This window comes from Pelophylax lessonae (assembly GCF_965119305.1).
Source record: "Pelophylax lessonae genome assembly, chromosome: 2".
NCBI classification, from domain to species: Eukaryota; Metazoa; Chordata; class Amphibia; order Anura; family Ranidae; genus Pelophylax; species Pelophylax lessonae.
In genome coordinates, this window is record NC_138769.1 from 713,974,352 (window position 1) to 714,001,403 (window position 27,052).

Genomic DNA, 27,052 nt, shown 5'->3' on the forward strand with positions numbered 1-27,052 from the left:
CTTGTCAAGGAGGACTGTTTTGAAGACAGCATGAAATTAATAGTTTCAGCAAGGGACAAATTGATCTAGACCAAATTCTTACATAGGGTGTACTATAGGGATCGGCCGATATTGTTTTTTCATTGCCGATACTGGGTCTTCGGCGGCCGTGCCGAAGACCCGGTATCGCTCCTTGTAACGACAGCCGAGCGGCTTCTCAGCCGCATCGGTTGTCATTACAAGACAGCCGACCATCGGCTATGGATTCCGGTCCCGGGGTGATGCCTCTAGATGCAGGCATCACTCTGGTATAAGCACTTTCCGAAATATCGGTAATATCTGTCACCTTGGTGGCCGATTCCGATATATCGGGGAAAGTGCATATCGGTCCTCGATATATCGGCTTTGCCGATAGTCGGTCGATCCCTAGTGTACTATACTCCCTAGAGGCTACATAGAATCTATCCTCGGGGATCACCAGATTTCCCCCTTTTTCTAGCTGGTGTTGGCACATACTTTCATATGTTCTAGAGTTGCCCAAGGGTGGTACTGATTTGGATGGAAGTGTTCCGAGGTTATTACCTTCCGTCTTCAGCTGACCCTCCTGGTTTCCCCTACCCTGGCATTGTTGGGAATACCAGATGATGAACAATGGCCCAGATGAACTAAACTTTTAATTTCTAGTTATATTATGCTAAGAGAGAAATCATAATTAAATGTAATGCTCATTCTCTGGTTTTGTGGGAAAACTCTATCAATGCTCTTCTTCCTATGCACAAATTAACTTACATTAGTAGGAATTGCCCTAGGAAGTTCGATAGGGTATGGCAGCCATAGAAGGCCTAGCAGAAGAGTATTTCCTTCAACTGTTTACTTCAGTTGGAGTGATGGGTTGGCTGCGGGGGCGGGCTCTATCTTGTTTAGTGTGTGTCATGACCCTGTGTGAGGGTATGGTCCCGGTGTCTATGAAGAATTGGGTAACTTATGTTCTTTGCCGATGGACACTGTGCTATTTCTATTGTCGGTGTATGTTCTACCTTGATTCCATTATGCACTGCGGGTTTATGTACCATGCCAGCGTTTCCAAACGTGTTAAAAAGTAGGATAGGCAGGGTTGCTCTTGGAATTGTCTTTAGTATTCATAAAGCGAAATCTGATTTTTACCCAGGGTTACTCCAGTTTCTCTATTTGAACACCATTCCTGTCAATCTGATGTCATTATGTATGCCTTTTCTCATCCATTTCTGCTGCTGTCAAACCTAATTGCATTCTTTCCACCCGATTCACAAAGGTCAGCGACTTGAATGTTGTTTCCGTAATCAATACAAATCCATAGTAAAATATTAATAGAGATCACAGTTGGGTATAATGGATTTCAACACCTGCATACTTCATCGCAGCTGTCCGATAAATCATACATTGCACAGGTGGAGCAACATGTCTTAACCACTGGCGTCCTCTTGGGATGATGGAGTGCCGGGGGTGCGGGGCACTCTGCTGTGTGACCTGGATGGATGAAACAAGCAGGATACCCTGTCTGCCCAGGACTCGAGTAGAGTTCTGGGTTAGAATAACAGTGCTCGGTCCACCAAGCAGCAGGACAATGCTTGCGTTGTAAAATGACACTGGTGTGAACACAGTGTGACCCTGGATGAACTACAGATTAAAAAAAAAAAATAATTAACTTCTAAAGATTTCAGCCTGCAAACACTGAGTGCTGAAAAATAAATAAAATGCAGAGTGCCCACAGTGTTTGGGTCAACTCAAATATATTTTTAAGATAATGTCATAGGGTGTGATTAAAAAGTTTGTAGACTTTTTTTTTTTTTTTTTACTTTTTAGTTATGAAATATAAAGAAAATCAAAAGTTCAAATTGACTTCCATTATTTTTCTAGAATCTAGTTCATTTATTGGTTGAACTAGACTAGATGGACCGGTTTCTTTTTTCAACCAGACTGACTATGTAACTATAGCAAAATATTGTTGCCTAGAATATAAGCTAATTTCTTTTTAATGTTGATGTTGAGTTTGGATGTTTTTAAATTTGTTTTATTGTGTGTGATCCTCAAAAAGGGGAATTGGATGTTTCGAGACATTCATGTTACCATGTTTTTTGTTCTTTGAATTGTTTTCTGCAACTCTTATTAAGTATATAAAGAAAAACTCGCGCTTATGAAAAGTAAAATAAGCCTCTGTGTAAATGTGATCAAATAGTGCTTACGCAAACCAAATATGCTGCGGCTTGATCAATTTGAACAAATATTATAAAGTGAAACTATATTCCAACTAGCCGCGCAATACACCCAAAACATATGTGAGTGAATAACCATTAAATCAATACAAATAAATATTGGCAATAAAATAAATGGGAATCAAAATGTGTGCACAAAAATAAAGAAGTGCCAAAAAAAGTCTGCATTCAGTCCACTGTAATCAAGGAGTATAGTGATCGTTGGTGATCTAATTATAGTAATCCCGTGCTGAGTATTGGGTGACCGCAAAGTCCACCACCTCTGTGAAATCCACACCCCTCAGCTAGGCAACTCACCCCATAATATTGCCCCTCATCTTCATGGTTAGGGCTCAATGCGCAGTGTAAATCAACGTTGCAATTAAGGAAATCCTCAGGTAGCTCCTTCAGGTCACCTCCTCCTCTCTCATATGTATATACTTCAATTACAGAAGCCTCTTTATTTGCAACATTTAATGCCGCCAATCTTTTGCAGAGTGGCAGCCAGGACCTCAAGCGTTGTATAGTAGTAAACCTCTACAGCTGTTTTGCGCATACACACATTAGGAGTATTATAACTCTTATTACGGTAAGTGTTTTTTATGCTTTTTTTTTTGTTGCAAGTTTTTCTCTGGGTCACCATTGGCTGAGCGTCCCACTACAAGATGAATGTTAGATGGATTTTTCTCCAGGTTTGTATTGTTGTTTGGGGCGTTTCACACCCTATAAGTCCGGGTGGTTCTTATGAATGAAACGGAAAGTGATGGGAAGTCCAAACCATGGGTGCAAGAACAGAAAGTAAGGGGACATCTTCAAATTGGGGCACATGTTCTGGTGACTAAGGCTGTCCATTCAATAGTAGAATTCTGTTCAAAAATTCGCCCTGTAGTAGTGTGCTCAGCCAATGGTGACCCATTGAAAAAGTTGCAACAAAAAAGCCAGCAAACTCAATAAAATCAGAGTTGCAGAAACCGGTTAAAAGAAAGACACTGTAGCATCCTCACCAGGAGAAGACAGTGATTGCTCCTATAACCGCTAGCGATAATTGCCAGAAAATCTGGCGGGCTGGTTGTACCCAAGTTGATTATTCGATCAACTTGGTACATTTAGCCTGCCAATTAACAGTTAGAATCTTGTTCGGTTCCTGGACTGGCAAACATTCGAATTGTGTATGGCCGGCTTAACTCCACACATTTATCTCAAAACTATGTGACCGTGAATCCTACCTTAAAGGGTTTGTCCAACTGAGTGTTCAGTTTTTATAAATTCAGGTCGCCAAATAGTTTGTCTCTCTGGGTCTTTGTCAGTGGGTATCAGGACAATATCCCCCCCCCCGGACAATATCCCCCCCCCGGACAATATCCCCCCCCCCGGACAATATCCCCCCCGGACAATATCCCCCCCGGACAATATCCCCCCCGGACAATATCCCCCCCGGACAATATCCCCCCCTGGACAATATCCCCCCCTGGACAATATCCCCCCCTGGACAATATCCCCCCCTGGACAATATCCCCCCTGGACAATATCCCCCCTGGACAATATCCCCCCCGGACAATATCCCCCCCGGACAACATCTCCCGGGCAATATCCCCCCCGGACAATATCCCCCCGGAAAACAACCCCCTGGACATAGGGTTAGAGGGGGGATATTGTCCAGGGAGGATATTGTCCCGGGGGGATGTTTTCCGGAGGGATATTGTCTGGGGGGATATTGTCCTAGAATCTTGTCAGTGAGGTCTACATATCTGACGTCATTCCTGAGGGGGGTTCGCTGTGCTTTTTTTGAATTAGTGTTAAACATCAAGCAAATTCCTTTGAGGGAAAACCCACAACCTTAGCGTTATTGGCACCCTACTAACCAGCGGAATTAACCAACCAAAGCGTACCGGTCCCATTACCCAGAGTTTGATGGATTACATTTTTTTTCATTTAATGCCTTCCTTTTTTTTTTTTTTACTAATATGGTTTTGTATGTACAGAGCACCCGTATTGTTAAGATAGCAGCTTGTCTAATTTCCTTTGGGATGTCACAAGGTCCTGGTCACCCAGTACCCCGAAATTTGATTTCTCCATGTTCTACCATAGCTACCTGTACCTCAAACACAAAAGAAAAGGGCTATCTTTTTTAAAAAAGCGCATGTATATGATGACTGACCAAAGTGATTAGTTGCAAAAGGTTACTTTTTTCTTTTTGTACAATTCATGACACTAATTAATGTCCCTCTGAGCATACAAATGATTCTTCTTCATTGCTCACCGCAGCCATGAACCTCTTTGGCCTAAACTGGCACCTGCAGCCGACGGAAAGACAGACATACGAGATCTCAGATGACAAAGCCAGCAGTTGGCCTTTGCCGACGGACGTCACCTTGTACCCTTCGGGGAAGACAGGCGAAGGTAGGGTGTGTTCTAAGTGTTGTGAGTTTCTCGTGCGTCCCATTTCACATGACCCATCATGTCTCTGAAATCACTGCATACGTCTGTGATCATCCCCCATGGTATCACAGGCCTTTAAAAAAAAAAGGGGGGGGGGCCATCTATTGAGAATTATACAGTTCATTTTTTTTTCCAGTTCTGTATCTATGATCACTTTATTTTGTTGTAATTTAATTAGTTTTAGTTCTAGTCCACCCAAAAGTTCATTGCTTGTTGTCAGTGGATTCCAGGGGTTCAGATTACCTGTGAGGGCCTCAAACAGTGGAGGAGACTTTTCAGCATCCTCCATATGTGGCTTAGCAATAATACATGTAGCTTGTGTTTTTGCTGATCATCGTTTCTCAATATATTTTAGAAAATCTGTTATTGGAGTCATATGTGAGCAGCCATTGGTTCCCTTCTTCTGAAAAAGCTAGTTGCCTGGCTTTGGATTTAACACATGCTACCTTTCATATCCAAAACAAGGATCTCGCAAAGTCCATGAAGATCAAAAGTCCCTTATGTGTGTAATTAGTCTAGGTCAGTATATCAGAAAGCAGTGAAGTTACCACATCAGCACGTCAGGTAGGCAACAAGCATTTTTCAATGGCATCCCAAAGCACTAAATCAATACCACAATGCACAGAAATGTGCTACCATGAGCTGTTCTGTGCTGCTGATTCTAGGTCCGTTGAGGCACATTGATAGCCCATTCAAATTAATCTGCTTACACAAACGTACAGCATAATATATATTAAGCAACTACATCCAACTACGTGGCTGTGAAGGGACCCTAGGTGATGGCTGTCCCAGCTACGTAATATAATGCCAGGTACCATAGCACTGGCAGGAAGTGTCAGTAGAGCCGAGAGGTTGGGTTGGGTAGGCAGTCTTTCATTTAATTTTTTTTTTTTTGAGGAATCGGTAGTTGATTTAAACCAATCACATCCCTTTTTATTCCTTCCTAATCCCCTCATCTTGTATCCTCTCTTTAGCTTTTTTTTTTTTTTGCTTCTTGGACCCTATTAGGCTCAAGTATTGGGCCCTAGCCTGGGCCTTCATTGTTCATAGTTATTGGATTGTCCTATATATGTTTGTGTTGAGATGACATTTTTCAATTTATCCCTGAGACCTTTGGGGACATTAGACCTTGTTAGGGTAATTTGGTTTTTGATAATTATACTTTTTTTTTTATAGTGGCAGTCAATTTGAGTCTTCTGTACCTATTGATATATTATGTTATGCTTGTAAATGGTGTCTTTCATGTTTGGAGAATTATTGATTTCAGAACATGTGAAGACTCTTATACAGAAGATTTTACTTGGGACGGTTACAATTTTTGGATTCACTTTTATTATTTTTGAAATATTCTCACTTTATTTTAGCACCGATTAGTATTTATATTTGTGCATTTATCAACCTATGTGAGTTGATGTGCCAGCTGCTAGTTCTGTTCTCTGAGCATGATTTCCCTTTTGGTTTTTCTCATGGGTATTTTTTTTTAAAAACCATTGGCATCCACATAAAGACTCCATTCACACTAGCGCGACTTGTCAGGCAACTTGGTCGCCTGACAAGTCGCGGTCGGTCGCCCGCCATTGAATAGTACAGGACCCGTTCTAATAGGAGCGACACAAGTCGCTCCGACTTAGAAAAAGGGTCCTGTACTACTTTGGGGCGACCTGGAGGCGACTTGCATTGACTTCAATTATATGAAGTCCGTGCAAGTCGCGCAGAGGACGCTGTGCACCGCGACTTCACAGGTCGCCCCAGCAAGTCGTGTCGCCCCTGTCTGAACGGGGTTAAAGGGTTTATAATTTATTTGGAGTGCAACATTAAAAGCCTAACAGAGACCCAGTTTCCTCCTCTTAACCCAAAGGAACCCCTGAAATATTATTCAGGTCTCGGGGAACCCCTCCTAAAAATAATTTTATTATGCGTCATTGGAAAAAAAAGCCCCCTTTACAGAACTGATTAGAATGCCAGCCTTACAGATGGCTAAAAAGATCTGCAAAGTGGTGTTTGACCTGGAATTATACAGGCACTTTCAGCTGGGGGTTCAATCAGTCTCAGCTCAAAGAACCTTGAGGAACCTCAGGAGGAACCATAGAACTCCATTGAGTCCTGGTTAATAATGGTTGCTTTAACCCTTACCCAATCTATCCAAATGGAAATAAAAAGTTTTGGCTGGAGCGGAGTTTTATACTATAAAAAACTTTTTTTTCTCATTTTCAATAAATGGGGCAAACCTGGAGATATCCCCTTGCCTGTGTCTATATCCTATTGATGCTGTTAAAAAATAAGCAGAAATCCTGAAATTTGCGACAACAGACGCAAAACTGGAGAAGCCTTCTTTACTTCCATTTATTTTTCACTTGAGATTGAGAATTTCAGTTGCACAGTTTTTCGGTTGTTGCACCGTTAAACACTGAACCCCACATAGTGAGCTCTGCACAACAACTACACCTTTGTTCCGGGATCGTAAATCAGCCCCAGGATTTGTAAGCGGTAAATGGGTCCGGAATAACCTTTCAGCTTTATATTAAACATGTGACAGCTTAATCCAGCTGGAAAATGGTCATAATTGAGAATATCTTTCTTGGAAATTGCAGACCAAAGACAATTAACAAACGTCTGCTCTATATCATCGTGTAAAATTTGAAGAAAGGGGCCCACAATTTGAACTCCTGACGTAGTTCTATTCTGTTTTGTTCTTTTGGGGCTAATTGCACCTTTCTTTTGATGACGGACCCCCTGTTCAATATCATACGTGTGTGTTTTTATGATGTCTACCAGCTGTAGCAGAATCGCTGCAGGAAAACTGACGTGGGGGCAAACTAATGTTCAATTCATCGTCCTGCCTTGTGTAGTCAGGAAAACACAAGTTGTGATTACTCTGCAGTTATGTGATTATAATTTAAGCCCTCTAAAGCTACAAATTAGTTAATTGGGTAGGAAGTTCTAAACCCGTCCGACGTTCATTATAGATGCCAACAATGTGAAGATTGTGCAGAGCCTGCAGATCCGTGGGATTTCCCAGAATTCCCTGCAGTGATGGCGCACCTCCTGGGAGCTTTTGTTAGGTTTGTTTTTCTTAACCTTTTAACTGGTGAGCAGCGATTGCTACCTGAATTTTGGCAGTCATGTGATCTTTGGAGGGACATTGTGTAGAGAAAAACCTTGTTCTGAAGGCCAACAGTCAAAGACGTTGCTGGAAGAATCACAAGGTGGAAAAACTACATGTGTCTAATTTTCAAAATAATATATACTATTTAAAGAATAAAAGAAAAAAAATTATATACAACATAAAAAGGTTTCTGCGCTGCAAATGTGTTGGTCTACTCAAATCTTTATTTACAAAAGCAGGCATAAAACACCACCGTTTCGAGGGCTCCTGCTCTTCTTCCGGTGAAGAAACCTTTCTGGATTATGGGGTTTTGACACTGGCACCTGGTGAGGTATCACACATGCATCTCTCACCCAGTAGACTAAGATAGAATAATAATAAAAAAAAAAATGTGTGTGTGTGTGTGTATATATATATATATATATATATATATATATATATAATATAATTTTCTTTTTTTTTTTTTTTTGTGTGTGTAAAAAAAAAAAAATATATATATATATATATATATATATATACACACTATATTTAAAGGAAACCTTTCCCAAGAGCGGGCTGCCATTGCTTACTCCTTACTTTACAAATGCTAGTTGCCTAGCTGTCATACTAAATCTCAGACTTCAGTAGTTTGAGTCACTTACCTGAACCAAAAATCTAGATAAGAACTTCTGATTCCCCTGGTTTTCTAGGCCTGCATGCTTGAGTCGCTTACCTCAACCAAAAATGCAGATGAGGACTTCTGATTCCCCTGGCGTTCTTGGCCTGCATGCTTGAGTCACTTACCTGAACCAAAAATGTAGATAAGGACTTCTGATTCCCCTGGCGTTCTTGGCCTGCATGCTTGAGTCACTTACCTGAACCAAAAATGTAGATAAGGACTTCTGATTCCCCTGGCTTTCTTGGCCTGCATGCTTGCTTCAAATTAGTGACTTGAAAAGTTCTGAAGCCAGCAATACAGCCAAGCAACTTGCACCTCTCCCCTATGTTATGAAGGTATTGAAAAGGGGAAAGATTCTGTATTCCTAAAACACTTTCTGTCCTAGGGTGACAACGCTGCTTCTCCAAAGATTCTGTATGGAATGTTGTCATCTTAGGATAGGACATGTGTTACTGGCAAGATCACCAGGTGAAAATAAAAGGAAAAAAACGCGCACAAAAAAAAAAAAAAAATGAATGCATCAACCACAACAAAGGACTGGTAAGTTGTAATATACTGTATTTTCTGGCGTATAAGACTACTTTTGAACCTCAAAAAAAATCCCCCAAAAATGGGAGGTCGTCTTATACGCCGAGTATAATATCTCCAAGGTAACCTAAGTATAAGTATTACCGGTAGATCATGTTATAGGGGGGTCGCCTTATATGCCCAGTCGTCTTATACGCCAGAAAATACGGTATTAATTTCTCTGTCGCTCATTGACAGACGTAGTCCTCTTTGATTCACATCAATTGGTTATGCTGCCTCCGCAGGAGTAGGACTAGGCAGAAAGAAAAACGTTCTGGCTCCACCCTAGGGGCAGTCCCAGAGGGTATATCCTCTTCCTGTCTGCTACAGGGAATCAGTTTTTTTCTGTCTAGTCAGCATTAGCTATCTTCTTCAGAAGGTTTTGGCTACTCATTCCTTGGTGCGGAATTTCATCCAGGGGGTGCGACACCTGGCTCCGCCAGTGCGCGCGCCGTTACCATCCTGGGATCTTAATTTGGTGCTGTCGGTTCTTCAGAAGCCTCCTTTTGAAAATATCAGGGAGATTCCCTTGCTTACTTTATCCCAGAAGGTGGCCTTCTTGGTGGCTATCACTTCTGCACGCAGGGTGTCAGAACTGGCTGCATTATCCTGTTGTTCCCCAGATCTGGTGGTTCATAGGGATAAGGTTGTTCTTCATCCGAATCCATCCTTCCTTCCTAAGGTGGTTTCAAAGTTTCATTTGAATGAGGACATTGTATTGTCTTTCCTATGTCCTAAGCCCTATCATCCTCGAGAATTGCGTTGCATTCCTTGGATGTAGTTCGGGCGATCAGGATATATTTGAATACTACGGATTCATTTTGTAAGACGGATTCACTGTTTGTGATCACGGATGGCCCTAAGAAGGGGTTGCCTGTTTCTGCCGCGACCATCTTTAGATGGATCAGACAGACGGTGGTATAGGCTTATGCTATCTAAGGGTCGGGATCCCCCGTTCCCTGTTAAGGCGCATTCTACTCGGGCGCTTAGAGTTTCCTGGACCTTCCGCCTTCAGGCGTCAGTGGTTCAGGTTTTCAAGGCGACTGTTTGGTCGTCGGTTCATACCTTTACAATATTGTATAAGGTTTATGTGATGGCATCGTCAGATGCCTCTTCTGGCCGCAAGGTTCCTGCAGGCCGCTGTTTGAGAAGACTGTTGGTCTACCTCGAGGGTTTGTTGGGTAGGTCTCATCTGTTTGCTCGATGAGTCCTTTGATACTTCTGGTTGGCTCCGGTTGGGCCTTCTAGATTGGATTTTGATTTCTGTCAATCCCACCCCTCATTTGTGGCACTGCTTCTGAATGTCCCAATTGATGTGAATCAAAGAGGACTACGTCTGTCAATGAGCGACAGAGAAAATTGGATTTTTGTAAGATCTTACTGTAAAATCCTTTTCTCTTAGCTCATTGACAGACGTAGTACCCGCCCCTCTATCATTGAGTTGGGTTGGGTTAAATTCTCTGACACTGCTGTATAACAGAACTGATTCCCTGTAGCAGACAGGAAGAGGATATACCCTCTGGGACTGCCCCTAGGGTGGAGCCAGAACGTTTTTCTTTCTGCCTAGTCCTACTCCTGCGGAGGCAGCATAACCAATTGATGTGAATCAAAGAGGACTACGTCTGTCAATGAGCTAAGAGAAAAGGATTTTACAGTAAGATCTTACAAAAATCCAATTTTTTTGTTCTTCTGTTGAGATATGCTTTAAAGTCGGGCTAAACTCCCCGATACTTTCCTCCCAGCGGCTTGACGTTCCTCACCGGCATCTTTTTGTGCTGGGCTGCGGCTATTCTCAAGGACTGGCTCAGGTTGATCTTGGCCAAGCAGGCAAGTAGGTTTCTTTTATGATAGTAGAGATATTACATGTCTTTTCTGCAATAAGGAGCCTGCCTGCTCACAGTTTTTAAAAGCAAGACTTCAGTTCCACTTTAAGGGCCTATGTACACGGGCATTGTTTGCAAATGCTGTGCCTGCCTTTGAACACAACGTTGCTTTGCCTATAATGTAAATACATCTCAGTAGGTCTTGTTGTGTCCCAAGTGATACAAAGAACGTAATGTACAGCCTCAGAAAATCCACACTAAACAATTGAAGAAAATGAGGATCTTCTGACCAGCTTTTATTGTGTGCTTTTAAAGCCGGCCATAGACCATTAGATTCTCAGCCGGTTCAGCAAGGGCTGGCCGAGATTCGAGCCATGTATGGTCCAGCTGATTTACCAAGTTGATCGAGCGACCAACTTAGGTACAACCAGCCTGTTAGATTTTCCATGTAATTATTGCCAGCAGCTATAGCTGGTGTGTATTGCTAGAGTTTTTTTTTTTTCCTAGGAGGGTGCATGTGATCAGCACAGAGCCAATCCGCACTGTCCAGACAGAGGGTCAGGGGTCCTGCATCCTCATAGGACATTCAGAGTAGAATGAAAGCTCCACTTACAAGCTTTAACCAGACACTGACGTCACAAGACTGCTATATACTGCTGATGGGAAAAGATATTTAGCAGTTTATATTTACTAAAATAATCGCATTTCCATGTTCTGTGTACTCTGGGGGACCAGATATAGTGAATGCAGGCCCCTGGGTTTAGTAATACTTCAGCTTGTTGCTGTGTTTAGCTCTGTGTCCCTACTGGGTCTGTACTGTGCAGCAAACATTAACAAATCTGGAAACTCTGGAAGGAGTGCAGCTAAAAGTAATAGGTTAGGTAAGGGTTGGCTTTTTTTTTTTTTTACATTTTAGTTTTATATATTGCATCTGGTTTAATAAAAGAATGTGCGGGGTAATTTTTGACACTTAATACTCAGGTGGGCTTAACCTGCCGCTCTTTTATAATTTCAACCAGACGCCAAATTTCCTGATCCTATAAATAAAAGTAATTTGACTGACAAAATTAATGGGCCCTTTTTCTATAATATTTGTTTTATTAAACTGCAGCCCGGGCCGTAAACCATGGCTTAAAGGGAAACTCTGCAGTGTTTGCTGTCAGCACACATTGAGTCCTTTATTCTTCAAAGTCATTCTAAGCACGGCTTTTTGTAAATGTTATTTTTGCTCCCCCTTGTTTTTTATTTTATATCAAAGGGTTATTAGAAGATTATGTACTTCTATTGGGGCGTGTTGTGCACAGACGGATGGCTGAAATAGTCAGAGAGGAAACCAAGATAATGCTTTGGGTTCCGTCAGTCATTTGGATAGGCGTGAGAATGCATATTACTGAAGCACCTCAATGCAGATGCATTTCAGGAACCATCTGTGCGTTGTTTTGTGATGCATTGGAACTGATGGTTCAGATCTAATTTCTTATGCATTGTTGTATTCATATATTTTAGCAGTCCTTTAACCCTTTCCTGCCAGCCCTTGTAAATGCAATTGCCTGTCACAGTGATCTTGTGATTGAAGCTACCGGCACACGATCATCGCCGTCTGACCAGAGCTGTTGGTGATAGAGTAGTTTCAATGCTGAGGGCCCTCAGTTGAATGGAATCCCATTACAACACAGCAAGACTGGTCATAGGGATATATGGGACAGCACCAAATAAGGCCCTCCTTCGCATTGCCACCAAGAATACGGTAAAATTAATGGACAGCCCTGACACAACACATGTAAGGTATTGCAGATGAAAAGGGAGCTCTACAATACTATGGAGAAAGCACAGGCTCTTTTAATAATGAGCAAGTGTGGCTACCCACATGAACACATACAGCTAGTAAGGCCCCTTTCCAGGCTTTCCGATTGGGTCCCTGTCAGTTTTTCAGGCGGACCTGATCGGATGCTCTGTGCAGCCCTATGGAGCAGCGGATGTCAGCGGAGACACCCACTGCTATCCGATCCTGTCCGTGAAATCCGGACGGATGGAAACCCTTTCTTTTCATCCGTCTGGAGGATCGTATAAGATCGGATAAAAACCCACAGGCGGTCCGTTCTCACCCGATCTTCCATAGAGGAAAGCGGGGATCTGAAAGCTCCATCTCTGCACACAGTGTGGAGACAGAGCGGTCATCCGCCTGCTCAGCGGAGATCGGCGGATCGATCCCCGCTGAGCAAAACAGAGTTCGTCATGCGCACCACCCGTGTGAAAGGCCCCTAAAATAAGTATTGAACACGTCACCATTTTTCTAGGTAAATATATTGCTTAAGGTGCTATTGACATGAAATTATCACCACATGTGGGTAACAACCCATGCAATCCATACATACAAAGAAACCAAAACAAATCATTCAGAAATTAAGTTATGTGTAATAAAACGGAATGACACAGGGAAAAGGTATTGAACAAAATAACTGAAATTTGTTTAATACTTCCTTACAAAATCTTTGTTTGTAATGACAGCTTCAAGACACCTCCTGTATGGAGAAACTAGTCACATGGTGTTACTCAGGTGTGATCTTGGCCCATTCTTCCACACAAACAGTCTTCAAATCTTGAAGGTTCAGAGTTCATAGAAGAGACCTACGGATCTTTAGTTCTTTCCATAGATTTTCTATTGGATTCAATTCAGGTGATTGGATGGGCCATTCTAGCAGCTTTATTTTCTTTCTTTGAAATCATTTGAGAGTTTCCTTTGTGTTTGGGATCATTGTCTTGCTAAAATGTCAACCCTTGTTTCATCTTCATCATCCTGGTATATGGCAGCAGATTTTTATCAACAATGTCTTGGTACATCTTTCCATTCATCCTTCCTTCAATGATATGAAGTTTACCAGTACTGTATGCTGAAAAACATCCCCACACTATGATGTCCCCACCTCCAAACTTCACTGTTGATATGATGTTTTTGGGGTGCAGTGTCATGGTGTTTATTATGGTATCCAAAGAATTCCATTTTGGTCTCATCTGAGCAGACTGCATTCTCCCAGTATTTCCCAGGCTTTGCCTAAATGTTGAGCAGCAAACTTTAAACGAGCTTCAACATGCTTTTTCTTCAGCATTGGAGTCTTTCGCGGTGAGCGTGCATACAGGCCATGGTGGTCGAGTGCTTTATTATTGTTCTCTTTGAAACAGTTGCACCTGCTGATTCCAAGTCTTTCTGAAGCTCTCTACAAGTGGTCCTTAGCTCTTGGACAACTCTTCTGATAATTCTTTTCACTCCTCTGTCAGAATTCTTGTGAGGAGCACCTGGTCGTGCCCGGTTTATGGTGAAATATTGTTCTTTCCACTTCCAGAATATGGCCCCAACAGTGCTCACAGGAACATTCAGATGTTTAAGAATCCCTCTGTAACCAATGTCCTCAGTATGTTTTGCAACAATAAGGTTGTGAAGGTCTTGAGAGAGCTCTTTGCTTTTACCCATCAGGAGATGTTTCTTGTCTGATACCTTGGTAGTGAAAACGAGGAATGTCACCAGCAATGTTTCAGAGCCTCGCAGGACATGCCTGATGAAGGAGCCCTGCATGGCTCCGAAATGTTGCTGTAATGACGTGATCGCTGAATAAAGCTCTGGACCCATTTTTTGGAGACCCATGGTGTGCTGGTGACATTCCTGATTCGAATGGCTCACGGTTCCAGACAGTGGTCACTTCAGGACCCATTTACACATACAGCCACTTTCACAGGAACGTGTGCATTGGGAAGAGTGCGTTGGAACCTTGGGAATGAGACACCTTTTTATAGGCTATCAGATGAGACTGATCCAGCTGATATTAATTTGCACTGACAAGGGGCAGGATTGCTTTCTAATTACTGATAGATTCCAGCTGTTGTGGGTATTTTTGCACCTCCCTTTCTTCATGTGTTCAATACTTTTTCCCTGTGTCGTTCCATTTTATTACACATAACTTAATTTATGAACCTATTTGTTTTGGTTTCTTTGTATGTATGGATTGCATGGGTTATTACCGACATGTGGTGAAACTTTCATGTGAATAACAGCTTTAGAAATATATTTACCTAGAACAATGGTGAAGTGTTCAATACTTATCTTACCTGCATTAAAGGTTAGTCCATGCAAATGTGATATTTCAGTTATAGGATTGGCCAGTCATTTGCAGGATAATATCTCTTGGTTTGGAGCGATCTCTCATCTGTGTTCTTGTCTACCTGGCTTTCTAACCGATTGCATCGCATACTCCATAATATTAAATTAAAGCGGCGTTCCGCCCCCCCCCCCCTACAAAAATTAAAATATTAGGAAACTTACCTGTCCTGGAGTCCAGCAATGTCAGCACCGCAGCTGATATTTTCATCTGCTGTCGGGTGCTGCCGCCGCCATTGCCGGTAAGGGAACCCGGCTGTGAAGCCTTGAGGCTTCACGGGCGGGTCCCTACTACACATGCGCGAAGGGCGCTGCACTCTGTAATTGGCCACAAAGCAGAGGGAGGAGGAGGGGGCCGAACCTGTGACGAACCTCACTGCGGCGAGGTCCGACGGAAGTGGGGACAGGGTACCTGTCAAAAACAGGTACCCGCTCTCCCCTGAAAGGTGCTAATTGTGGCACCAGAGGGGGGAGAGGAGACAGATAAGCGGAAGTTCCACTTTTGAGTAAGTAAAGTTTAAGTAAAAACCAAATGCTGGGACAATGTCCTTTAGCATCCAATGTGAAAAGGCCAAAGTGTGCCCCCACCATGAGCTGTAAAATACTTTATCGGTGTCCTTTTATTCTTTTTCACAATAACTTTTATTGAGAGAGAATATTTTTGCACGTACAGAAAAGTACAAAATTGAAAGTGTAAAAAAAATAAAAATGAACAGGAGAAAAAACATTTACAAAAATAGTATTAACAGAAGTGTAGGCATACGATGATACTGGTGAGTATGGATGGCAATAAAACAATGAGAAAAAAGTACATTGGTTCCTAAAGTAAGTCCAAATGAGCTTTCTTTAAGTTAAAAAGGGAATAGACACAAATAATTCACAACTAAGTTGAAATTTAATTCCAAGAGTAGGGAAATATAGGAGTGTATTCAAGTGTACTTTTAAAGGTGATGTCCAAATAAGGAAATCAAAGAAAGGGTTAAAGTGTGGGAGTTGGTACAATGCAGTTAATCAAGTACCTGTAATAGATCTGTAGTCATTTGAGAGTTCGAAGAGCCATGTACTCCAAGTTTTGTGGAAGCGTGTTGTGGATTTTTTTGGCCATTGTCAAGTTTTCTTCCATGTTGTAAATTGAATCTACTACTAACAGTCATTCCTTTACTGTTGGGACATGAATAGATTTCCAGTGGTGTGGAACAAGTCATTTAGCAGCATTTAACAAATGTCTCGTGGGGGAAACTTTATCTTTTTTTATATGAGTATGGGGTAATATGAAGTAGAAAGCAAGACAGATCTAAGGTCAGTGATGTGGGTAATCCACTTTATCTGCTCCCAGAAGTTGGATATTTTGGGGGCAATGCCACCAGATATGTAAGCAGGCTCCTTTGTCTTGTCTGCATCTCCAACATAAATCGGATAGGTGTTGGAACCATTGGTTGACTTTAATTGGACTTCCATACCATTGGGTGAGTATTTTGAATGAAGTTTCCTCCATACCTGTGCTCAGGGAGCATTTGTGAGCAAAGACGCATGCTCTTTTCATTGCTCTTCAGATTTATTGATTTGTAGGTCTAATTCCTAGGTGTTCCTAAAGTTTGCATTTGTTTTAGCGTTGTTCGGTAAACGCCACAAGTATGACCAGGACAAAGTCAGGTCCTGCCCTTTTTATGCCCCCTATTGATGAAATCCCCTTTTGTTGAAGTCAGCTACCTCTTCTGCCTATGCCTTGGCTCAGCCCTGCTAACAGCAATGGGTATACAGACCTAGAAACTCAAGTTGTTGAAATCTCAAAAGAAAAACTCTCAGATAGAGAAGAACATGGAGGTGAAATCTCCCCAATAGGGTCATGGAAAGAAGTAATTACTCACAGTTCAGACAGTAAACAGATGTTACCAGCCTTCCAACGATGCTCAGTGTCGATCCTTCTTTTCTTTAGCCACGAAACATTTTCAGGTAGAAGTAATGTTTCAGAGTCACGGCAGCACATGGTTGGCTATCATGATAAAGGGGGTCGTGCCATGACTCCGAAACATAGCACCTGTCTGAATCTATCATGACTAATAAAAGCTCACATTGAGCATTAGTGGCTTGCTGCAGACATCTACTTATTGTCCAAATTATGTAAAGGTACCATCTGTTCAATGGGTCCACTGAAGGTGACATTGTTGTGTCTTTAAAAAAACAAAAAAAAAAACAAAACCGCAATCCATGGGGTTTATTTACTAAAACTGGAGAGTGCAAAATCTAGTGTATCTGTGCATGGTAGCCAAACCGCTTCTGTTCGATTTAAGCTTTGACAAAAAAAAAACTGGAAGCCAATTTGTTTCCATGCAGAGCTGCACCAGATTTTGCTTACTCCAGTTTTAGCAAATTAACCCCCATATCTCTTCTCAATGTCCCATATGTCAGTACTAGACATAGAGGTAAGTGAAAGGAACAGCAGTGAGTGGTCAGAGACACCGGAATCCGATACGCCAGGAAGTGTTGAATGTTGAACAGTCCGGCATAGACGGCAGTGCTTTAATGGAGCAAAGATGGGCGCTACGGAGTGCCGGAGTGGTAAGTATATAATACCTCTTCTATTGCAAGGAACTGCTATTAGTTAATTTTTAATTTTGCTTATGGAGGAAGGAACAGTGAGGGAGCATTGCGAGACAAGTATCATTGGATCTGGGGGTGAGCGGAGGTTTACATAGTCCCTGTCACTTTTTCCTGAATGGGCCAGGTGATGTGTTCTCTTCACGAGACCCATTGAAACATATTAAATGTACAAAAACTCCTTGGCACAACTTTTTGGTAATGGAGAAAGCAGTAGGGGAGCGCTTGAGAGATGATTACTATTTGGTTGGCAAGAGGGTGGGGTGGGACAGTGTTACACATCCTCTGCTGCTTTTTCCTGAATGGGTCGAGTAAAAAGTATCTCTTAAATAGGCCTTTTGAAATGTTTATTTCATTTACAGAACCCCATACACACAGCTTTTTGCATTTTCGAAGCATGTGCACACTGGAAAATCTCGGTTTTGAATCCCTCTCCCTTACTTTTCAAAACACAAAACCATGTTTAGTAACATGCTTCAAAAATTGACATTACATGGGCCCTTTGTGTTATGGGGGATTAACTCAATGTGGTGAGCAGTTTTTAGGTGAGTCCCCGTCAGTCTATCAGCAAAAAGGAAAGAAAAGTCCTAATAGAAACTTGACCACGCAGGGGTTTCAGTTTCACACACTGATCCACCTGACTCTCACTTCAGCAGTATCATTGCCCTTTACGCTGGTCCCCCAAAGCCCCTCGCTGTACCAGCCCACCCCTGGACTCTAGATAGGTTCTCCCAGCATCCCAGGCTCTCCCACTCCAGACTTACATTTCCCCCTCCTGGACTCTCCAGTTGCCTCCGCTCTCCCTGTCCTCTGCCAACCTGCTTGAAGTGAAGCTCCACCAAAAAGGGGTAGCTCCAATTGTCTGTTCCTCCACTTTGGTGCCATATTGTGGGGGGGGGGGGGGGGGGGTGGAGCGGAGAGCGCAGCTGGCCCATTGAGAAAACGCAGCACAGTAGGATTCCCCTACCCAAGATGGCTGCGTCGGCAACCGAGAGCTGATTCAAGAATTGGCTTGGGTGAGGGCACCGCGGGATCCCTGGAAAGGGAAGTGCCCTTATAGTGAAAGTCAGCAGCTACAGAATTTGTAGCTGCTGACTTTTATTTTTTGTGGGGGGGCTGGAGCTTTAACTGTCCCAACTCTACCAGACCTGCAGAAAAGGGAATCTCTCCAACGTGGAGTCATGTCTCCCCAGTATGCCAGCTCTCCTGGCTGGAGAACACCTCTATTCTGACACTCTGGCTGTGTATCTAAATGGCAGCCAATGCACCTGCAGTAACTCCTATTAGGCTTATATCGACCCTGCACACCTGTGTATTTACAGAGGCTTCAGGTGTCTCACAAATTCCGGACACAGGATTGAAGGTCCCCCCCCCCCCCCAAGACGCTTTGCAAACCCTCAAACTCCAGTCTCTTATCCATGATTACTAAACCCAGAGAAAACCTAAAACAGAGATTTCTCCACTTGCTGGAGCTTCTCAAACTGAACCTTTTTGAAAATCCTGTGTCATCTCCATACCAATTTATTAAACTCATACTGTGGCAGGGCCTCACACTGTCACAGCTTAGAGAAGGCATCATTAAAAGAAGTGCCCTGGAGCAGTAGAATAGCACTGAGACCATGGGGTTGATTTACTAGGACTGGAGATTGCAAAATCTGGTGCAGCTTTGAATAGAAACCAATCAGCTTCCAGGTTTTTGTTTTGTGTCAAAGCTTGATTGAACAAGCTGAAGCTGATTGGCTACCCTACACAGTTGCACTCAAATTCGCACTCTCCGGTTTTAGTAAATCAAACCCCATGTGTCTATGGTCAGCTGTGACGTAGTTCTGGTTCGGGTTTTGCAGTTGGCCACTGTTTCTCTTCTATGGTATTTAAGCCAAGAATTTCTGAAAAAAGCATAACCCAGTGATACAGGTGCTTTTGAAAAACACTCTGCTTGTTGCATAAACATAATTTTGCCTTTGGGCAGCGATCGACGGGGAGCCAAAACACGCTTTTTACAGATTGAAATCTGACATTACCTCGCCGGTTTCCCGCTGTCTCATTAGCGACGGCTAGATCAACACAAAACAACGCTCAAGCCCAGTTTTTGATTTTCAGGCATTCAAAAAGATATTTAGATCTTTGGTTTAAAATAAGCGCAGATAACGGCTGCTGGGTTTTATTTGCCTTTGTGTTCTTCCCCTCCATCCCCCATTTACTGATGAAGAAGAAAGCCAATTCAATGAGATTAAAAAGAAAAGGGGAAAAAACACACACACGCACATAGGGAATAAATGTTTTGTCGGGAACACGTGGGAGCCAAATTAAATTAGATTAAAAATAAGATTAAAATGAGGTTTATTATAGAAATGTTGATTAGAAGGCCCCATTAAGGTCCGCTATTGTGTCATTATCTAAATAGAAATCTCTGCTTTGGCTTTTCAATCAGACATCACTCCGAGTCCTTTATTTACACTGAACCTTCTGCAAAAACGGTGCACCCCATGGCTGCCGGAGAGTTTTTTTTGCCGGCGAAGAAAGAGACCTTTAACCGTAGCATTTTACAAACTGAAATTTTAACATAGTATTAGTAATTTTGAAATGTCAGAAATAGTAATTTAGGTTTCAGTATGGAAAACCATTTTTTTTTATGAAAAAGATCACAACTTGTAAAAACAAAACTCCCCACCAGAAAATTTTCCCCAAATTCTGTAACACTATAAAAATGTTTTGGCTTTGATTCTTTTTCTTTTCTGACTGCCTGCTGACTACTGACTGTTTGCCTTATGCCCTTCATTCGTTTTGAGATGCAAGGTACCCTGGAGTGTTGGAATTTTTGTAAAATCTTACCTGTAAAATTCCTTTCTCTGAGTCCTCCGACAGTCGTCGCCCCCCACCCCTCTTTTGGGGTTGTTTTATTACCTACTGCTATGCTACCAAACTGAGTTGGGAGTGGTCACTGCAAGGGATATTGACCAGTTGGGACAGCCCCCATGGGTATGTATATGCAAATGTCTTTGTTCTTTTGACTAAGTCTTTATGCCTAGCTACTCCTGTGGAGCGGAAGTCAATACCCAATAGTGATAACTTAGAGGAGGCGGCGACTGTCGGAGGACGTAAGAGAAAAAGAGTTTGGAGAGTTGTATTTTTTTGTCTGTAGTATTTCACCATCTCCTTTTTCATGTTTGCAGTCTCTGACAGCTTTCTCTAGCGTTACGCCCCCAAAATATTGTATGTTACATAGTAATATAGTTAGGTTGAAAAAAGACGCAAGTCCATCCGGTTCAACCATAAAAAAAAAACAGTATTAAAAACCCAACCATACAATCCCTTATACACAATCCTATACCCGCTGTTGATCCAGAGGAAGGCGAAAATAAACCCCAGCAAAGCATGATCCAACTTGCTACAGCAGGGAAAAAAAATTCCTTCCTGATCCCCTGAGAGGCAATCGGATATTCCCTGGATCAACTTTACCTAAAAAAAAAATTTAGGACTCATTTATATTATGTACACCCAGGAAAGAATCCAGGCCTTTTTTAAAGCAATCTTGTGAGCTAGCCAGAACCACCTCTGGAGGGAGTCTATTCCACATTTTCACAGCTCTTACGGCGAAGAAACCTTTCTGTATTTGGAGATGAAATCTGTTTTCCTCTAGACATAAAGAGTGCCCCCTTGTCCTCTGTGTTGACCTTAAAGTGAACAACTCAACACCAAGTTCACTATATGGACCCCTTATGTATTTATACATGGTGATCATATCCCCCCTTTAGTCTCCTCTTCTGAAGAGAGAATAAATTCAGTTCCTCTAATCTTTTCTCATAGCTGAGCTCCTCCGTGCCTCTTATCAGTTTGGTTGCCCTTCTCTGCACTTTGTATGTAGCCATTTGTTGATATTGGAGCCTGAAGTGTGGTCCTTGACATACCCAAAGTTGAACACAACTGATTTAGAATATACCATTTAGTAAATTGTAGATGCTTCTTAGAAGCATCATATAAAAAAAATGACCAGCTTGCAGTGCTGTATATGTAGAGCTAAAATTTAATTTTCTTCTGAGCCTAATCTTTTAACCTCCAATGTATCTCCTCTTCTACCGCATTGCAATTGGGGTCAGGGCTCCCATCCACTCTCTTTTCTTTAAGCGAAATAAGGTCTAACTGCATTACCTTTCCATCTGTCGCTATGTCTGGTTGAGAGCATTTGCCCTGGCCATATCACATCATGGAAGTGTTGCCTTTCTTTCTTTTTTTTTTTCCCAAGGAGTCTAGTGTTCTTTTTTAATAGAATAATGTAAATACTATTTAATTATTAAGTTTATTATCAATGTGTGTTATTTAAAGACCCAACAACTTACTATTTGTGTCAAAATGGATCGCATTACTAATGGCGCTTTTCCACTGCATGGAACCGAACGGTTCGGCACGCTTTTGTGCTTTTCCACTGCTGGTACCACATGGTATAGTGTAGGAACGGTTCGGTACGGTACGGCGGCGCTTTTCCACTGCATGGAACCGAACGGTACAGCACGGTACGGCTCTGAAAAAACAGTACCTACTCGATTGTGGTTCCAACAGGAACCAAACTGGTACCATATCCCACAATCCTTTGCATGCAGTCACTACTAGCCACTGATTGGTCAGAGAATCCCACCCACCCCGTTGTTATCCCACCCACTTAACTTTAGTACTACTTTAGTGGAAAAGCAAACCGTACCGTACCGAACCGTTCCAACACCGTACCATGCGGTACCAGCAGTGGAAAAGCAAACCGGGCCAAGCAGGGCCGAGTAGAGCCGAGCCGGTACTTGCAGTGGAAAAGTGCCATAAGTAAAGAAATTTTAAAAAGGAAACCTTTCTGTGAGGAGCACTTATGCTTGATTGGGGCCTTCAAATATATCTAAAGCCAAAGTAGGGAATGACTAAAAAGCCTTTCAGATTTTTTTGGCCACTTGTGTCCAGTTGCAGTAATTTCCTCTAGACCTAATAGAGAGTGAGGGCAATCCTCGCTTTGATATTTGGGTCCCCCAATGGAAGATTTCACCTCCATACCTGTTCAATAGTGGCTAAAAATATTGGCTTTTCCTGCTGTTTCTTTTTCAGTGTCAGTGGTCACCAGGACAAATAGAGAGGGGGGTTCTAAATTCCCACCATTTTACTCAAAACTAAAAAGAAAACTGTAGGCTTTAGATATATTTATGGGTTCTACCTTCTATACACATGTTGAAGAGTTGGTTAAAAAAAAAAAAACTGAAAATATTTAAATGGGTCCTACTCCTTATGGTGTGAATACATGATTAGAATATCGCCCGATCATTCGACCATCGACTTTTGAAAAAGTATTTGTCGGTCGAAAACGTTGCCAACATACACGGTCCGAATATCGCCCGACCGTTGCCCGCCGACCATCGAAACAGGTCGACAAACATCTCCGGGGAAATATTTTCGGGCTTGCGTGATGAGGTTATACAGATTTAAACTGAACGACCTCAACACCAACGTATAGAATATCGTTCTTTCGCAAACTAGACGACAGAAATTTTCGTGTTTTTCAAACTGTATTTTTCGTTCACAATATCGATATCGCTCATTGATGGCTGGGCATTAACGAGTAGAATATCGACCGATCGCTCGCTGAACGGAAATTTTTCGGCCGATTTTCTTATCGTGTATTCCAGCCATTAGCAAGCTGGGAAGATTTGGAAACCCCTTTGCTCCTGGGAACCAATAGGTGTAATTGTTCTTGGGCTTCATGCCTTATTCGGAATTATGAAGTGGTGGGACAGGCACGGACACAGCATGGTTCAAAAGGTCTACTAAAGAATTTGAAGACTGGGTGGGCTAAGACAACAAATTATTTTTGGTGTTTAGATTAGGAGGCCATCTAATTTTCAAAATCATAGCCCATAGAACTTCAGAAGCTGAGACAAAGTTTGAATAGATTTTACTTGTTCTCCCTTTAGAATATATTTTGTTCGATTTAAATGTACATAATTTGGGATGTTTCAAACATAACCCTTAGTAATGGGTTTCTGCAAATGTTATGACTCAAAATGAACAGTTATTGGTAACCTGTTGTAATATTTTTTATTGTCTGCTTTATTAAACGACACAGGAAAACCAACAAGAAAACCTACAATCTCTTTTCCCGATGATAGTTTTATTGACTCTGGGGAGCTGGATGTTGGTCGGCGGGCCACTCAAAAGATCCCACCTGGAATATTCTGGAGATCACAAGTATTCATAGATCACCCTGTTCACTTGAAGTTCAATGTGTCTCTGGGAAAAGCAGCTCTTGTTGGCATCTACGGCAGAAGAGGTCTACCACCGTCACACACACAGGTAACCAGTGCTGATGGAAGCAGTGATTAAATATGGTGGAGGCAGCCGTTTTTGTGAATCAATCTAAACGGTCTATTTCATTTGGAACTATGGACATCCCTGTGGTACAAGAGCCTCAATGTCAGTGGATCCTGGTGAATTCATTGGCTACATCTTTGATTATGCCACTGATCTCTAGTGAATGGATAAGCTACATTTTTAGTTATATCACCTAGTCCCTAGTGAATGGATAGGCTCCATTCTCAGTGATGTCACTGCTCTCTAATGGATGGATAGGCTGCGTTCAGTATTTTACTGGTCTCTAATGAATGGTTTGGCTGCATTCTCAGTGATGTCACTGGTCCCTAGTGAATGGATAGGCTCCATTCTCAGTGATGTCACTGGTCCCTAGTGAATGGATAGGCTCCATTCTCAGTGATGTCACGGATCTCTAATGAATGGATAGGCTGCGTTCAGTGATTTTACTGGTATCTAGTGAAGGGATAGGCTGCATTCTCAGTGACGTCACTGGTCTGTATTGAATGGATAGGTTGCGATCTTAGTGATGTCACTGGTCTCTAATAAATTGATGGGTGTGTTCAGTGATGTCACTTGTTTGTAGTGAATGGACAGATTGCATTCTTAGTGATGTCACTGGTCTCTAATGAATGGATAGGCTGTGTTTAGTGATGTCACCAGTCTCTAGTGAATAGATTGAGTGCATTCTCATTGATGTCACTGATCTCTAGTGAATAAGTATGCCTCATTCTCAGTGATCTCACTGGTCTCTAGTGATTGGATAGGCTGCCTTCTCCGTGACGTCACTAGCCTCTAGTGAATAGATAGGGTGCATTCTCAGTGATGTCACTGATCTCTAGTGAATAAGTATGCCTCATTCTCAGTGATGTCACTGGTCTATAATGAATGGAGGCGGTGTTCTCAGTGATGTCACTGGTCTATTGTAAATGGAGGCTGTGTTCTCGGTGATGTCACTGGTCTATATTGAATGGAGGCTGTGTTCTCAGTGATGTCACTGGTCTATAGTGAATGGAGGCTGTGTTCTCAGTGATGTCACTGGTCTATAGTGAATGGAGGCTGTGTTCTCAGTGATGTCACTGGTCTATAGTGAATGGAGGCTGTGTTCTCAGTGATGTCACTGGTCTATAGTGAATGGATAGGCTGTTTTTCTCTTTTACTCAGTTGACAGGCACACTTTTGCATTTACTTTTTGTAAATACACTTATCTCAGATATTCTCTTGGTTTTTCAGTTTGACTTTGTTGAGTTGTTGGATGGGAGACGTCTTCTGGCACAAGAGTCACGCAGTTTGGAGGGTCCTCAGAGGCTGCACAGAGGGGTTGTTCCAGTGACAAGTCATGAGACAGGCTTCATCCAGTACTTGGACTCGGGAATTTGGCATCTGGCTTTCTACAACGATGGCAAAGAGTCTGAGGTTGTGTCTTTCCTTACGACCACAATCGGTAAGTACTCTTTTCTAGTGGCAGATTATTAGACCCTAAAGATTGTCGTCTTGGAGAAAAGTACACGCTGTAAAGTAGGCGCTGGTTTTTTTGTTTCTCTTGATTATTTATGAATTACTTACCATTGTGCTCCACCAATTCTTTGCTTTTTTATGTGATGAAAATAACACACACATTGGTAGTTTATAGAATTTAGCTCTTTGTCTGTTGTAGGGTTTGGTGTGATTGCAGATTAACGGATTCCCATCTACTTCAGTGGTATGCGGATGACCATACTGAGGCCAAATTTGGTCTGCTACCCTTTTCTGTTCTTTGGACACCACAGGTCCTATTGAGATGCAGTTGCATTGCAGACAAAAGAGGACAAATAATAATTGAGGGACCAGGTATACAAGTTAAGTGTAGTTTTGTGATTTAGGGTGCATAAACTGCATAGGCCCATGGTTAAGCCAATACCAAACATTCAGAGATGTATAACAAACCAGCACTCAAGCAGACATGGGGAAGGGGTTTGGGGCAGGGAGAAAAAAAATGGGGGTGGGGGGTGTTGGATGGGGAGGGGGGTAACCGAAACCCAGAGCTTACCGTGGCATGGTTTAGAATGAAGGAAAGCTGGAGACTCTAGGAGTTTAGGTCGGGTTTACATGTCTTCTGCCAGTAGGAGATCATAGTCACAGGAGCAGGTAAAAGGATTTTTATCTTTGATATTTTTAAATATTACTTAAATTAAATCTGCCAGGCAACAGAAACCTTCACGGCTTCCAACCCCTAATGGGTGAATGTCAATGGGTGTTTTTTCCTGCATTTGATGTGGTTTTGAATGCACCTCAAACACAGGTCAACAAAATCTTATTGACTTCAACTGATCAGTACCCATGGCAGCCCAGAGGCTGCCTGTGACTTGCTTTGCACTTTTTTTGTTTTTTGTGGCTTCAGCAAGCCTATTAAAAGAGAAGTATGGAGTTTTTTTTTTTTTTTTCCCAATCATGCTAACCTAGGTGGATGCAGAATCAGTCCCCCACCGGCTCCAACACTGAGAACTGAGCATTCAAACACCTCCGATCGCTTGGTTCTCACAGTCAAAGCTCTCTGCTCTGCCCCCCCCCCTCCTGTGCTCACTGGAGCGCTGGGCTGTGGAGGGGGCAGGATCGGCCAGCTCAGGCTCACTGAGAGGCTAAGCCAGGTGCCGGTTCAGCCCGCTCTCTGTTAAAAATTGGTCACAGGAGTGCCGAACGAACTGCTGCACTCTTGTGATCCACAGGAGAAGTACAGCCAAAAATAGCTTTGGCTGTACTTCTCCTTTTAAGTGCATTTTATCTGCAGGCAAAACTGGTCACACACTTTTCTTGTCAAATGTTGCATTTGCCATTTGCATGGAAAATATATTGTTTGACGAAAAACCCCATCAATATCAACCCAAAGTTGGAAAAAATGGGTACCTTCTAGTTATGCAAATAGTATGCACCTGCCAGATTTACACTTCCATTCTATCCTCCTTTCTTTCACCCTTTTATGTATTCAAACACAATCCATCAGAACTTCGCGTGCTGGAGACACATCTTCTTCGTCAGTTTACTGCAGCTGTCAGCATCAGCAAAAAAAGATACTACTACAACACAACAGAACTTCCTTCCTTATACACAGTGGTGCATGTAAGAAAAATAAAATCACCATCATCATGTTCATGGGCTAAAATATATAGACATTAGACCAGCTGCAGT

General features: G+C 42.3%; 1 protein-coding gene across 6 annotated transcripts in view; it reads left to right on the plus strand.

The window, feature by feature from the left end:
* Positions 1-27,052, plus strand: part of TENM4 (teneurin transmembrane protein 4) — a 1,723,986-nt gene that overhangs the window by 1,449,874 nt on the left and 247,060 nt on the right. For all 6 annotated transcript variants that reach the window (XM_082246029.1, XM_082246030.1, XM_082246031.1 and 3 more), the window contains 3 exons: positions 4,476-4,610; positions 23,646-23,872; positions 25,121-25,331. In XM_082246029.1, coding sequence (XP_082102155.1) covers positions 4,476-4,610; positions 23,646-23,872; positions 25,121-25,331 — 573 coding nt within the window. The remainder of the gene's footprint in view (positions 1-4,475; positions 4,611-23,645; positions 23,873-25,120; positions 25,332-27,052) is intronic.